Source organism: Leptopilina boulardi, unplaced genomic scaffold, assembly GCF_019393585.1.
Source record: "Leptopilina boulardi isolate dan_hultmark-lab unplaced genomic scaffold, ZJU_Lbou_2.1 LbouV2_362, whole genome shotgun sequence".
NCBI lineage: Eukaryota > Metazoa > Arthropoda > Insecta > Hymenoptera > Figitidae > Leptopilina > Leptopilina boulardi.
In genome coordinates this window covers 3,883,094-3,898,819 of record NW_026137932.1, presented here as the reverse complement: position 1 = coordinate 3,898,819, position 15,726 = coordinate 3,883,094, and the positions used below count along the sequence as shown (strand labels likewise).

The 15,726-nt window shown below is 20.2% G+C and overlaps 1 protein-coding gene across 1 annotated transcript; it reads right to left on the bottom strand.

Moving 5' to 3' along the window:
- Positions 1-450: 450 nt before the first annotated feature.
- Positions 451-14,171, bottom strand: LOC127286655 (DNA repair protein complementing XP-C cells homolog). The gene is made up of 7 exons (XM_051313157.1): positions 13,612-14,171; positions 9,595-10,805; positions 9,318-9,523; positions 7,003-7,267; positions 6,756-6,924; positions 1,483-1,856; positions 451-1,396 (listed from the first exon to the last, which is right to left on the bottom strand). Exons 1-7 carry the CDS (start codon positions 14,036-14,038, stop codon positions 911-913), a joined length of 3,138 nt encoding a protein of 1,045 aa, XP_051169114.1. The 5' UTR covers positions 14,039-14,171; the 3' UTR covers positions 451-910.
- Positions 14,172-15,726: the final 1,555 nt, after the last annotated feature.

Sequence of the window (15,726 nt, the reverse complement as noted above, 5' to 3'; positions counted from 1 at the left end):
ATAATTTTCATTATTATCATTTAATTTGTAATAATATTTTAATAAATTAAATTATGATTGATAATATTAATCTTTAATTTCTTTATAACAAACAATTAAATACTCAATTTGGCGCGCTTGCGCGCGTTTAATTTTGCTAGTATATAATAAAATATAATTTATTTAAAAAAATCTTGTATTTGTTATAAATAAATACATATAATTATCAATTACGATTAACGAAAAATACTTTTTTTAATTCATTTTATAATATAACGTTGTTTAAACAAACACTAATTAACGAATAGACAGTCTCTTTGTTTTTAGTTGTTTAACACTCCTTCTTTGAAAATATTTCCTTAAATGTGCTATATTTTTTAAATCTAGTCAAATTTAACCATTGTTAATAATTTAAATTGAAAATATAATTTTGGTAAAAAAAAAGATGAGAAAAGGATATAAATTCAAAAAAAAATTTTAAATAGATATATGTTTATTTATAAAAAATTGATAAATAAGTGAAAGTAGAAAAAATATTTGTTTTTTATTGAACTGTACAATTCGAATTCTTGATTTGTTTTTTTAAACAATACACACAAAAATATAAAGCAATAAATAAACGGAAAGCATTTTTCAGCAGAACTGTACAATAAAAATTGTTTCTTATTCTAAAGAACTGTTTAAAATTACAAAAAAAATACTGATAATGTAAAGTTGTTAACGTAACGGCGATGATGATGATGATGATGATGATGATAATAATAATAATATAACGTTTAAGATTAATTACTCAAACGATTTAACGATTTTTTTTAAGATTAATAATTTTGATAAATTATGAATAGAGTGAATATGCAAAATTATTTTTCACTAAAAATCACTCATTCAATTCACAATTTATCGAAATTAATATTGAAATATCAAAATGATTTCAAACTTTTTTTTTCTGTGATCTTGTTAATACTTTAGGCTTTTTAACCTCAAAATCCGAATCATCATTTTCATCATCATCAATTTGTTTTTTTGACACATTTCGTTTCGATGGTTTTAAAGATTTTTGTGATTTTGTTTCTTTTTTAGGTTTTTTTTTTGTCTCAAATTCTGGTTCACTTTCTTCAAAATCTTCTTCGAATTTATCATCATCATCATCATCATCACTAATAACTGGTTTTTTTGCAGCACTTCGTTTCGTTGTTTTTGAAGATTTCAGCGAATTAATTTCTCTTTTAGGTATTTTTACCTCAAAGTCGGACTCATTTTCTTCATCATCATCATCATCTTCGTCATCAACTATTTTTTTTCTTAAAACTTTTCGTTTTGATGATCTCGAAGTTGTTGCTACTTCTTTCTCAATGGACATTTTTTTCACAGAATTAACATTTTTCGTTAACTTTAATTTCTTCTCCCCTTCCTTCACCTTGAATCAAAAATTTAATAAATTCTACAAATATTTAACATATAATTAAAAATAAAATAATACATTTATTTAAAAAAAAATTGTACCGTCTCCTCCTCGGATATGTTCTTTCGTTTTGATTGTATCTTATCTCTAATGATGGCAACTCGTTCATCATCAGAATCATCGCTCTCGGCATGTTTATGTGCAGAATATTTTGCGGCCAGCCGCACTCTTATTAATAAACCATTTATGAGTTTTCGCCAATTTCCATAAATTCTCTTGTCTCGTTTTTCTGTTGCACGTTTTGCTGCTTGAATTTGTTCCTCTTCCCAAGCATTTCTCAATGCGTCTTCGTATTCTTCACAAACCACATAACCCTCAAAAGCCGGATGTGATCCAACACCTGAGAAATTAAAGCCAACAACAGCTGGGACACAATCAATATCCAATTTCTTAGCCACACGATTCAAGCCAGGAACTGAAATATAAAGGTGAACAAATTCATCAAAAGAGATTAAAAATAGAAAATATTATAAGTTACATTCGAAATTTTTTAATATATTATACAATTAATAAAAATAAAAAAAATGAGCATAAGTATAAAATCTTTTAGTTAAATAAAAAAAAAAATTCTTATTGAAAACAATTTCAAAATACAAATTATGATTTACATTATATTCTTAACTAGCAAAATTAAACGCGCGCCAAATTGAGTATTTAATTGTTTTTTATAAAGAAATTAAAGATTAATATTATCAATAATAATTTAATTTATTAAAATATTATTACAAATTAAATGATAATAATGAAAATTATATGTTTACAGGCCTCGGATTATACGACTTTTTCCGACTTTTTTTAAAAATACGATTTTTATCGACTTATTTTAATAAAATGCGACATTTTTTTTTACATTTGAAAAAAAATGTAAATAAAATACATTTTTTTAGTACAAAATTTAGATCTTCTTCAAATCAATTATTTAACAAATTTTGAACTAAAATGATTCTTCACTAAATTAATTATTTTTAATAATTTTAATGAAATACATCACAAATTCAATTATATCAAAATTATTTTTCAATTAAAATTTTTATGAAATTTAACTATTGTTTATAATTTAAAAAAAAATATCACAAATAAAATTGAATTATTTTTTAAAAATTTCAATTCAAAATAAACTAAAATTCAATTATTACAAGAAATTTTAATTCAAAATCAATTAAAAATCCAAAATTTTCAATTTAAAATTTAATTATTTACCATGTTTTCGATAAATTGTGAATTGAATGAGTGATTTTTAGTGAAAAATAATTTTGCATATTCACTCTATTCATAATTTATCAAAATTATTAATGTTAAAAAAAATCGTTAAATCGTTTGAGTAATTAATCTTAAACGTTATATTATTATTATTATCATCATCATCATCATCATCGCCGTTACGTTAACAACTTTACATTATCAGTATTTTTTTTGTAATTTTAAACAGTTCTTTAGAATAAGAAACAATTTTTATTGTACAGTTCTGCTGAAAAATGCTTTCCGTTTATTTATTGCTTTATATTTTTGTGTGTATTGTTTAAAAAAACAAATCAAGAATTCGAATTGTACAGTTCAATAAAAAACAAATATTTTTTCTACTTTCACTTATTTATCAATTTTTTATAAATAAACATATATCTATTTAAAATTTTTTTTTGAATTTATATCCTTTTCTCATCCTTTTTTTTACCAAAATTATATTTTCAATTTAAATTATTAACAATGGTTAAATTTGACTAGATTTAAAAAATATAGCACATTTAAGGAAATATTTTCAAAGAAGGAGTGTTAAACAACTAAAAACAAAGAGACTGTCTATTCGTTAATTAGTGTTTGTTTAAACAACGTTATATTATAAAATGAATTAAAAAAAGTATTTTTCGTTAATCGTAATTGATAATTATATGTATTTATTTATAACAAATACAAGATTTTTTTAAATAAATTATATTTTATTATATACTAGCAAAATTAAACGCGCGCAAGCGCGCCAAATTGAGTATTTAATTGTTTGTTATAAAGAAATTAAAGATTAATATTATCAATCATAATTTAATTTATTAAAATATTATTACATATTAAATGATAATAATGAAAATTATATGTTTACAGGCCTCGGATTATACGACTTTTTCCGACTTTTTTTAAAAATACGATTTTTATCGACTTATTTTAATAAAATGCGACATTTTTTTTTACATTTGAAAAAAAATGTAAATAAAATACATTTTTTTAGTACAAAATTTAGATCTTCTTCAAATCAATTATTTAACAAATTTTGAACTAAAATGATTCTTCACTAAATTAATTATTTTTAATAATTTTAATGAAATACATCACAAATTCAATTATATCAAAATTATTTTTCAATTAAAATTTTTATGAAATTTAACTATTGTTTATAATTTAAAAAAAAATATCACAAATAAAATTGAATTATTTTTTAAAAATTTCAATTCAAAATAAACTAAAATTCAATTATTACAAGAAATTTTAATTCAAAATCAATTAAAAATCCAAAATTTTCAATTTAAAATTTAATTATTTACCATGTTTTCAATTTAAAATGAAATAAAATTCAATTATTTTCTAAAATTTCTATTCAAAATTAATTATCCAAATTTTCAATCAAAAATGAACTTAAATTAAATTATTATCCAAAATTTCAATTAAAATTCAATTATTTCCCAAAATTTTCAATTCAAAATGAACTGAAATTCAATTATTTTTCAAATTTAAAATCAAATAAAATTTCATTATTCTCGAAAATTTGAATTCAAAATTAATTGAATTTTCAATAATTTGAATTTAAAAGCATCTAAAATTTAATTATTTCTAAAATTTTCCATCGAAAATTTTTTTTTGAAATTTAATAATTTCAATTATAACTCTAAGGAAATTCAATTATTTTTAACTATTTTAATAATATTCTTTGAAAATTCAACTATCTGTAACCATTTTTCAATTAAAAATGATTTTCAAATTATTGTATTTTGTCCGCATTTTCTAATAAAATTTTAGTGAAATCATCTAAAATTTTAATTACAGAACACTTAAAGTTTCAATTAATTTCAAAATTCTCAATTTTAAATCTTTGAAAATTCAATTAAATTTAAAATATGTTTTCCAAAAATTGTTTGATAAATTATTTTTAGTTCTGTAAAATTTAATAATTGTTTGAAAATTAACAATATTTTTTAAAATTTAATTATTTCTAAAAATTTCAACTTTAACCCTTTGAAAAGGATTATTATTAAAAAAAAAATTTTTATTTAGAAATCTGTAAAATATTTTTGTTAAAATAAAAAACAAATCCACTTTTTTCTGGAATATAAATCGACTAAAACGACTTTTTTGTGTCTTTAATTTGATTTGAGGCCTGTGTTTTTTATAATTAATATTTAATAGGTATTCGTTGGCCCCTGGTACCTTAAAAATTAATTTTTAAAAATAAATTTTTTTCAAATTACTATCTTGTACGAAATTTCCTGGCGCATCTTTTTTCTCATCATAAATTTTTTGTATTTGTATACAATTTTCGTATGAATATACAACTTTAAAAAAAATTTCGTTGGTAAACGTTGTGTACTTCAGCTTCGTGAATTGAATTTTCGAATTTGGAATTTTAAAGAAACTTATTCCGAAATTTGGAAACACAATTATACAACTTTGGCAAAAATGAGAAAAAGAATTGTTAAAATTTGACACGTCATAAGATTACTATTCAAAAAAACACGTGAAATCAGAAAAGGCCAACTTCAAGTTAGGACAGAAGGACAGACCAAGCATTTTATTATTATATAATAATTTATCCCCTTTTTGAGTACAATTTTGTAAATTAGTTTTGATTTATAAGAATTGATTTCAGATCATTGCTGATTTTATAGAACTGTACATTCTAAAAAGGGATTAGATGATAAATAATTTTTTTTTTTTTCAAATTTACGTTTATTGAATATTGTTAAAATAATAATACCGACAACAATTTTGAAAAAAAGTGTCCTCTAAATTGAAAAAAAGTATCAAAAATTAGCATATATTGAAAATGAAGTAAATTAGTTTTTTAAGTAAGAAATTTAAGTGAATATGATTTGTTGTCGAAAAAATTGAAAATAAAAATGACTAGACTTAGGAATTCACAAAATTTTTATTAAATTTTGATATAAACATAAAAAATGAAAATATAATAGCTTTTTTCTCAATATTTTACATTAAAAAGTAAAACACACTTATTCATAACATTTTGCATATAACAAAACGTAATTGTTAATAATACTTAAAGAAGATCTTTTATAACAATTTGTTTTTTTAATAACGCGATCAGAATTTTGAGGAGTAAAAGTAACACTTTTCTTTCTCCTGATTATTTTTGTTTTAGTAAAAAAAAATTGATTTTTTTTAAATTCATTTTTTTCGTTTAAATCAATTATTTATTTGATCGAAATATTTTTTTTTGTTCAATAAAATAATGTATTAGCAATAAATAAGAAATTATTTGTATTAATAAATAATTTACTTTACTTGAACTATTTAATAAATTTATTTTATCAAATAATTTTTATTTATATAAAAAAAAACCAAATAATTCACTGGAAAAAAATTAATTAATTAATTGTTCCAAGTAACTCACTATTTGTGTTGAAAAAATCATAAATTAGATTCAATAAATAGTAGTAAATAATTATTTACATAATGTATCTGCTTTGGGGAAAAAAGTCAAAAAATCTTTTGAAACAATTAGTTATTTTAATTTATTTATAAAAAATTCCAGAAAATTAAAGAAATTCCCTGACTTTTCCCTGACCGTTAGACACCCTGGGATTGTTTTAAGTCATATAAATTTTATAAATTTATAGAATCCACATAGCCATAATTTTGTACATTAATAAATAATTATGAGTAATTTAATTACAATATAAAAATTATTAATTTTTTTCTAGATAGATCTTAAGTTTTTATATATGTTTTTATTATTGAACTACCCATTTAAAATAGTGTATTATTGAAAATACAATTAATATTTTTAAATTTGATAAAAAGTTTCTAAACATATAATAAACAATCACGTTCAATAATAAATTTCATTCACTTGGCGGGCTTTTTGTAATCAACAAAATTCACTAAAAAAATCTAAAATTCTTAAATTCTCTCAATTTTTTTTTCATCTTTTTTGGGAAAAAATTAGCATTTATTAGCTTTTTGCCAAAATTAGTATTAAAAAGTAGCTTCGACCAAAAAAATTGTCAAAAAAGTAAAAAAGTGTGTCACTTCGAAGCCCGTATATGTAATTAAATTAAAAAATTTTTCAAAAATAAATAAAAAGTTTACTTACGATCAATATGAACAGTTCCTTTGGGAAGCATTGACATTTTAAATAAATACACATTTCCATATTCATTTCTAGGAACTTTACCATCTTTTGCTGCGGGTGGAACGTAGGGATCAGTTTGCCATTTTCCAAAAATTTCAAGAGGTAAATTTTTTATTTTTGTTCCCGTAAACTGTAATAAAAAGATCAATTTTTTTTGCGGAGAGTTTAATAACAAAAAAAAAAAAAATGTTAAATATCATTTTCCAACCTTATCGTATTTAGGCATTGATTTGACAATTTTATATGGTTCCTGAGCTGGTTTAACGACTCTCGCAAATTTTATCCATGTTTCACGTGATCTCAATGTGTGTACACAATAACGTGAATAAATACCCTCGCCATTTTTTAAATAACCCAATGGTACAGCGTCAGGTGGATAGATTGCTTCGAATTTCAATAAATGCCTTGCGAGAGCATAAAGTGGATGCCCCTTACATTCGGTCATTGTTTTTGGAAGAGGTTGCTCCAGTTCTCTGAAAAAAAAAATTATTATTATTATTCGAATTCAGAATTTTGGAAAATTTTTTAAATAATTAACAAATTTCGAAGAATTTGATTAAAATATTATTGAAAAAAAAATTAATTTTAAATGAAAATTTGTTGAATAATTGAATTTTAGAAGATTTTTAATTAAAAAACTTTTTAATTCCCTGAATTTTTGAAAAACTGTATTAAAGTAATTAAAAAAATTAATATAGAGTGGAATTTTAAATAAAGTTTTTAGAAATAATTGAATTATAAAGAATTTTCAATTGAAAAATAAAAATAAAATATTTAATTTTCGATTTTTGAAATTATCAATTAAAATTTTAATAAACTTGAAATATTGAAATTTTTTGAAAATTATGAAAACGCAAAAATTTATAATAGTAAAGAATTAATAATGAAAAAACATTTTATGTAATTGAATTTTTGAAAAACTTAATTAATGTTATTATAAATAATTAATTCAAAAATAAATTGAAGTTAAAAATTTTAGAATTAATTGAGTTTTGGAAGAGCAATTGTTAAAATTTTTGGAGCTAATAGAATTTCAGGAAATTTTTAATTAAAATTTTCGTAAATTGGAATTTTCGTAGATATTTTATAAGCTTTAAACAATAATTAAACTTTGGAGAATTTTCAACTGGAAAATGTTATAAATAATTAAATAGGTATTCGAAAATCTTGATTAAAATTATTAAAATTAAATTATTCAACAATTTCAGTTTTAAATAGAACATTTAGAAATAATTGTATTTTAGAAGAATTGGAGTAAAATTGAGACAAATTTTCAAGATTTCATTTCAGTTTCAGAACAAATTTTGAAAAATAATTTAAAGTTACATAAGAAAAAAGAAAAGTTTTCAACTCTGATTTGATTAAAATATTATTGAAAAAAAATTAATTTTAAATGAAAATTTGTGAAATAATTGAATTTCAAAAGATTTTGAATTAAAATTTTTAAAATAATTGAATTAGGAAAAGTTTGTTTTAAAATGTTTAGAAATAATTGAATTTCAGATTTTCAATTTAAACTTTTTTTAATTTGAATTAATAACATTTTTTTTTTATTTTTTTACAAATTTCAGACAATAATTGAATTTTAGAGAATTTTCAACTGAAATATGTTCTAAATAATTAAATTTTGATGGACTTACAGTTAAAATTTTTTGAGATTTATTTTTGAGTTTTGAATAATTTAATTTTTGAAAATTGGATTAAAACTGTTGAAATAATTAATTAAACAAAAAATAAATAATATGGATAAAAATTTAGGAAAAAATTTTTTAATTGAATTAACATTCAATTGCTAATTGAATTTGAAAGAGTTCGAGTTAAAAAATTTTTGAAAGTAATTAAATTTCCGAAGATTTTAAATTGAAACTTTCATAAATTTTAATTGATAAAATTGTTTTTTAACAAACTTTAAAGAATAATAGAATTTTAGAGTATTTTTTTTTTTAATTAAAAAGCTTTTTATTTCTCTGAATTCTTGAAAATTTGTATTAAAATAATTAAAAAAATTAATTTAGCGAAGAATTTTAAATAAATTTTTTTTAGAAATAATTGAATTATCGAGAATTTTAGAGAATTTTCAATTAAAAAATGTTTTAAAAAATTTAATTTTCGATTTTTGAATTTATAAATTAAAATTTCAATAAATTTGAAATTTTTTAATAATTATGTAAACAAAAATTTAATAGTAAAGAATTAATAATGAAAAAAAGTTTTATGTAATTGAATTTTTGAAAAACTTGATTAATGATATTAGAAATAATTAATTCAAAAAGAAATTGAAGGTTAAAATTTTTAGAAATAATTCAGTTTTGGAAGAGCAATAGTTAAAATTTTTGGAACTAATTGAAATTTTTTTAAAAAATTTCGAAAATAATTGAATTTTAGTAAATTTTTAATTAAAAACTGTTTTAAATCATGTAATTTTCGAAGAACAAATAAATTTTTAGAAATTTTTATTCCACTTACCTTCTTTTTGATAATTTATCTCTTGTGAAATTAATTTTTTAAAAATTAAAAAATTACCTTTTAAGAAGTAAATCATCCTCGGCTTTTGATATCGCAGAATCTTGTTCTTTCCATGGTTGTAAAGATTCACTCCACCAATTTTCATCAACTCTCTGCTTTCTCGTGACTGTCATCCAATTTGGACAATATCTACGAGTCACATCTTTTACTTTACCTTCAGTATTATAAGCAACAATATATAGTACAGGATCCATGGCTTTTTTCTACAAAAAAAAAAAAGAAAAACAATTTCCAAAACAAAATAAAAAATTGTATTTAAAGAAAATAAACTTACGAATATTTCCTTAACACAATTAATTTTTGCCGATGGAATACTAATTGGAATCCAATTTTTTTCCGAATCTACATAAACTTCAACCCAAATATCTTCAGTTGCTTTTTTCACCTCTTGATTTTCATCATCGGTAGAAATTAATTTACGATTTTTTTGTATTACTTTATTCTTATTAATTTCATTTTTCTTTTTTTGGGGAATAAAATCCTCATCAGAATCTGTTTCTATTGTTGCTACAGTTTCTTTTTGTAAACGATTTCTTAATCTTTTTGCAAGTGGCGTTTTAATTTTCTCTTTCTCCGATTCTTTTATTTTGTCATTAATTTTTGAATTGCTTTTAGTTTTTTCATTCTCTTTACTTTTTTTTTCAGTTTTGCCTTTTTTTAAAATGGCAGCCGCTTTTTTTCGCGCTTCAATCGCTGCATTTTTTCTACCCTCTGGACTATTATCCAAAAGTATTTTTTTCGATTCTTCTTCTTCTTCTTCTTTTTCCGATTTTTTATTTTCATTCGTCTTTTTTGATTTTGTACCTTTTTTTCCTTGTGCTTTACTATTTTTCGATTTCTCCTTCTTTTTGCCTTTCTCTTCGACTTTATTCACCTTATCTTTATCTTTTTCTTCTTCATTTTCTTTTTTCATTGGAATAAGTTGTTCGCGTGTTGGTTTTAAAGGTGGTGGACAAATATTCACAACAAGACGACAATTTAAGCCAATTGCACGCAAAAGGGCAATAAAAAGAAGAACTAATTCACGATAATTGTAAACTTTTTTCTCTCCAATTCGTTCTAAAAGTGAGGCGCTCGTTAAAAGACGTTCCTCTTCTTTTGAAGCAATTGAAAATGTTTTTCTAAACCATGTGGTAACTCTTTGTAAATAAATGAGATCAACACGACCTTTTGGATAATCATTTTTTGTAATTAAAGATAAACATGTGGCAAGAGTTTCATGATCATTTGCCATTCGATTCAATAGAAATCCATAAACAAGCCACCAAAGTAATCCAACTTTATGAACTAAAACTTGAGTTGTTCTTATTCGTTGATTTAATTTATTTCTCAAAAGTGTTTCAATATCTGTTTTCTTTTTTTTTCTTTCAAGCATTATACTTGTACCTGGTAGAGTTATCAGTACACCTTCTTTTGGAATTGTGTACTCTGAAGAAGTTTCTGGTTTTTCGTCTTTTTCCTCATTCTCATCATCGGTGTGTTGATCTAAAAAAAACTCGATTTTTTTTTATTTTAATTAAATTTAATTAGTTAATAAGAATTTTACTTTTAATTAATTAATATTATCAGATATTAAATCTATTTTATTAAGAGGAAGGACAGTTGAAATTTCAACCTTTCAAAATTAAGGCTTTTAAAGGTTGTCAATTTTTTTTTTTTAACAATATTGAGTATTTAAAACTAATATTCTGTGGAAAATTGAAAAACAATTAATTTATTAATAATTTTTTAAGTAAAACTCGAAATCTTCAAAAAACTAAAAATTTAAATTTCTGTCGCAATTTTTATTATTTTTCATTGCAGATTTTTTTTCTACATTTTTTTCATGATTTTGAGCAATCGTATGGATTTTGAAAAAATTGAATTTTTTCAAAAAATAAATTTTCTAAAATGGTCGAAATTTTTTTTTTTTAATTTTGATAATTTACAATAATTTTAGATCCCAAATAATGGCAGAAAAAAAATTGACACCCCTTAATATTATCAAGAAAATTTATTTAAAATATTTCAGAATCGAAGACGTAATTTTTTCAAATTTTAATTAAATAAGACAAATTTATAAAAAAAAAAAATTTTGACAACAATTCAATTTTAGAGATTTTAATTGTAACTTTTGTAAATTATTGAATTTTTGAAAAAAATATTAAAATTATTAAAAATAATTGAACTTTGGAAGAGTTATAGTTGAAATTTTTAGAAATAATTAAATTTCAAAAGATTTTGTGAAATTTCAGTCAATAATTAAATTTTACAGAATTGAAAATAATTTATTAAATAATTTTAGATAATGTTTTTTAAAAGTAGGTAATTAAATTTTCATTGATTTACAATTCAGATTTTTGAAATTAATTAAACTTCAAGTGATTTTTAATATTTAAATTTTCTAATGATTTCTGTTGTTGATGAAGAATTTATTAGAAATTACAAACAAAAATTGAATTTCAGAAAGTTTTTAATTGAAAAATGCTTTCGAATAATTGAATTTTTGTAGAATATTTTAAAAATCATATAAAATCGTGAAATTTTGGAAGAGTTTCAGTTGACAATTTTCAAAATAATTAAATTTTAGGTTTTAAATTGAAATTTTTGAAAATAATTGAATTCAAGTGATTTTAAATCTATTTTTTTTATTCAAAATATTTCAACATATAGGCATTAAATAGAATCTTCTGATTATTGTTCTTGTAGTGAAAATTTTTTTTCTATACAGAATTAATTTTAATTTTTAATTGAATCTTCCAAGAATTACAATTGCAATTACTTTTGAAAATTGCATTTTCGATGAACATTAATTGAAATATTTGAAAACGATTGGATTTTTAAGTATTTTTTCAAGTATTTCAATTCAAATTATTAAAGCGCGTTTAATTTTGCAATTTTTTAAAAGTAATTGAAATCTCGAAAAAGTTAAATTGAAATTTATGGAAAATAATTAAATTTTGGAAGAATTATAGTTGAAATTTTTAAGAAAACATAATTTTTTCAAAAGATTTAATTGAAATTATTTTAAATAATATTGAATCATTAAAAACTTTTAATTAAAATTTTTGAAAATAATAAATTTTTTTTAATCACCTAAAATTGAAATTTTTGAAAATAATAATTGAATATTTTAATTTTAATTAATTTATTTATAACTTTTTTAACTTATTGATTTTTTTTTTAAAAACAATTATATTATTAAAAATAATTGAACTTTGGAAGAGTTATAGTTGAAATTTTTAGAAATAATTAAATTTTAGATTTTAAATTGAAAATTTTGAAAATAATTGAATTCAAGTGATTTTAAATTGAAATTTTTTTTTGTGAATTTCTGTTGATGAAAAATTAATTAAAAATTAAAGACAAAAATTGAACTTTTAAATTTTTTTTAATTGAAAAATGCTTTCAGATAATTGAATTTTCGAAGAATATTATAAAGATTATTAAAAATAATTGAATTTGGGATTAAATATAATTGAAATTAATAAATTTTAAAAATGTTTTAGATGGAAAATTTTAAAAATAATTAAATTTTAGGTTTTAAATTGAAATTTTTGAAAATAATTGAATTCAAGTGATTTTAAATTGAAATTTTTTTGGTAATTTCTGTTGCTCAAGAATTTATTAAAAATTATTGACAAAAATTGATCTTAAAAAATTTTTTAATTGAAAAATGCTTTCAAATAATTTAATTTTCAAAGAATATTATAAAAAAACGTTAAAAATAATTGAATTTCGAAATTTATAATTGAAATTATTAAATTTCAAAAAGTTTTAGATGTAAAATTTTTAAAAGGTTTAAAATTGAAATTTTTGCTAATTATATAATTATTTAATTTTTTTAAATTATAAACAATTGTTGAATTTCATAAAATTTGTAATTGAAAAATAATTGAATTTGTGAAGAATTTTATTAACATTATTAAAAATAATAATTAATTCAGAGAAAAATTTTAGTTAAAAATTAGTTAAATAATAATTAAAATAAAGATCTTTTACTAAAAAAAAGAAGACATATTTATTTAAAAATTTTGTAAAAAAAAATGTTAATAAAAGTCGTAAAAGTCGCATTTTTTTTAATTAAGTCGAAAAAAGTATTTTCGAAAAAAATTTCTTGACAAACTTTTAAGGTACCAAATTTTTTTTTATAAACTTATATTTATTATTATTTAAAAAAATTATACATTTTTTTTTGGTTTTTATTACATATTTAATATTGAATTTTATAATTTTATTCATATAATCTAAAAATTAATAATGTTATTGTTTAAAATAAAAAATATTGCAAAAAAAAAAGAATAATATTTACCATGACTGGATGCTGCTGCACTAGTTTCACCCTGAAGTAAAAGATCACTAATTTCACTCGTAAGACCTCTATTTTTCGTCGATTCCTCTTTAGAATCATTTTTCGTAACATTTTGTGAATCAAACTCTTGCTTTCTTTGATTTTCAAGACTCTTTTCTTTTTCGAGATTACTTAAAATTTGTGAAAATAATTGCGCTGATTGTGCATTATCAACATCTTCGGGTTTAAAATCTTCCAGTTCTTCTTCTTCTTCATCTTCCGACTCAGAATTCGAATCTTTAATAGTTTTTATTGTTTTCACCGGAGTTTTGAGGTTAGATTTCGGTACTAATTTTTCACGAAAGAAACTTGAATTTAAATTGATTTTCTCAGCTGGCACAAGAAAATCACAGCTACTATCCGAACTTTCATCTTCAGAGTCGCTCATTTTTAATTATATTGTTAAACATTAGAAAATAAGAAAATATACAAAACTTTTTTGTTATTTTTTATACGCGCACATAACGACATAACCACGGACATAACAAACATTTTTGTAAACACCATAAGAGATAGGAAATGTGCTACGTATAAAACTTTGGTAAATTTTGGTAACTTTGGTAAATGTGGTAAATAAACCAAGGCTGTAAACCGTAAAAAGGAAAACCTCCGAAATGTGACACTTTGTGGGGGAATATTTCAAGAAGATTGGTCAATTTGTCATTTTTACCTTGTGATTCTTTTCTAAGGCATGTGTTGTCATATTTTATTTTTTTTTTTTGCTTTAGAAAATTACATGATTTAAAACATTTTTTAATCGAAAATGTACTAAAATTCAATTAGTTTCTAAAATTTAAAAAAAAATTTCACCAATTCAAAATGAAAGTTTCAAATTAATAATCTCCTGAAATTCAATTATTATTTCTAAAAAATTTTACTCCAACTTTTCTAAAATACAATTATTTCTAAATTTTCTATTTATAAAATTGAAATTGTTGATTAATTTAATTTTAATAATTTTAATCAAGATTTTCGAAAATTCAATTATTTCAAACATTTTCCAAGTCAAAATTTTCCAAAGTTTAATTATTGTTTAATGCTTATAAAATATCTACAGAAATTCCAATTTACGAAAATTTTATTAAAAATCTGAAATTCAATTAATTCCAAAAATTTAAACAATTGCTCTTCCAAAACTCAAATAATTCTAAAATTTTTAACTTCAATTTCTTTTTCAATTAATTATTTATAATAACATTAATTAAGTTTTTCGAAAATTCAATTACATAAAACTTTTTTTCATCATTAATTCTTTACTATTATAAATTTTTGCGTTTACATAATTTTCAAAAAATTTCAATATTTCAAGTTTATTAAAATTTTAATTGATAATTTCAAAAATCGAAAATTAAATATTTTATTATATTTTTCAATTGAAAATTCTTTATAATTCAATTATTTCTAAAAAATTTATTTAAAATTCCAGGCTATATTAATTTTTTTAATTACTTTAATACAATTTTTCAAAAATTTAGGGAAATAAAAAGTTTTTTAATTAAAAATACTCTAAAATTCTATTATTCTTCAAAGTTATTGTTAGAAAACAATTTTATCAATTAAAATTTATGAAAGTTTCAATTTAAAATCTTCGGAAATTTAATTAATTCATTTATTGTCTGATATTTGTAAAAAAAAATTTCAGTAATTCAAATTTTTAAAAGTTTCAATTGAATATCTCCTAAAATTCAATTATTTCTAAAAAAAATTTAATCAAACTTTACCAAATTCAATTATTTTTAAAATTTTAATTAAAAATCTTCTGAAATTCTATTATTTCACAACTTCTTTTTTAAAATTATTTATTTTGAATAATATTTTAATAACATTCTTCGAAAATTTAATTATTTAAAACTTTTTTTAGAAATTCTGAATTCGAATAATGTGTATAAATGGGAGTTGAAAAATTTTCTTTTTTTTTAATGCAATTTTAAATTATTTTTGTAAAAAAAAATTTTATCAATTATAATTTATGAAAATTTCAATTTGAAATCTTCAGAAATTTAATTACTTCCAAAAAAAAATTAAACTCGAACTCTTACAAATTCAATTAGCAATTGAATAATTAATTGAATGTTA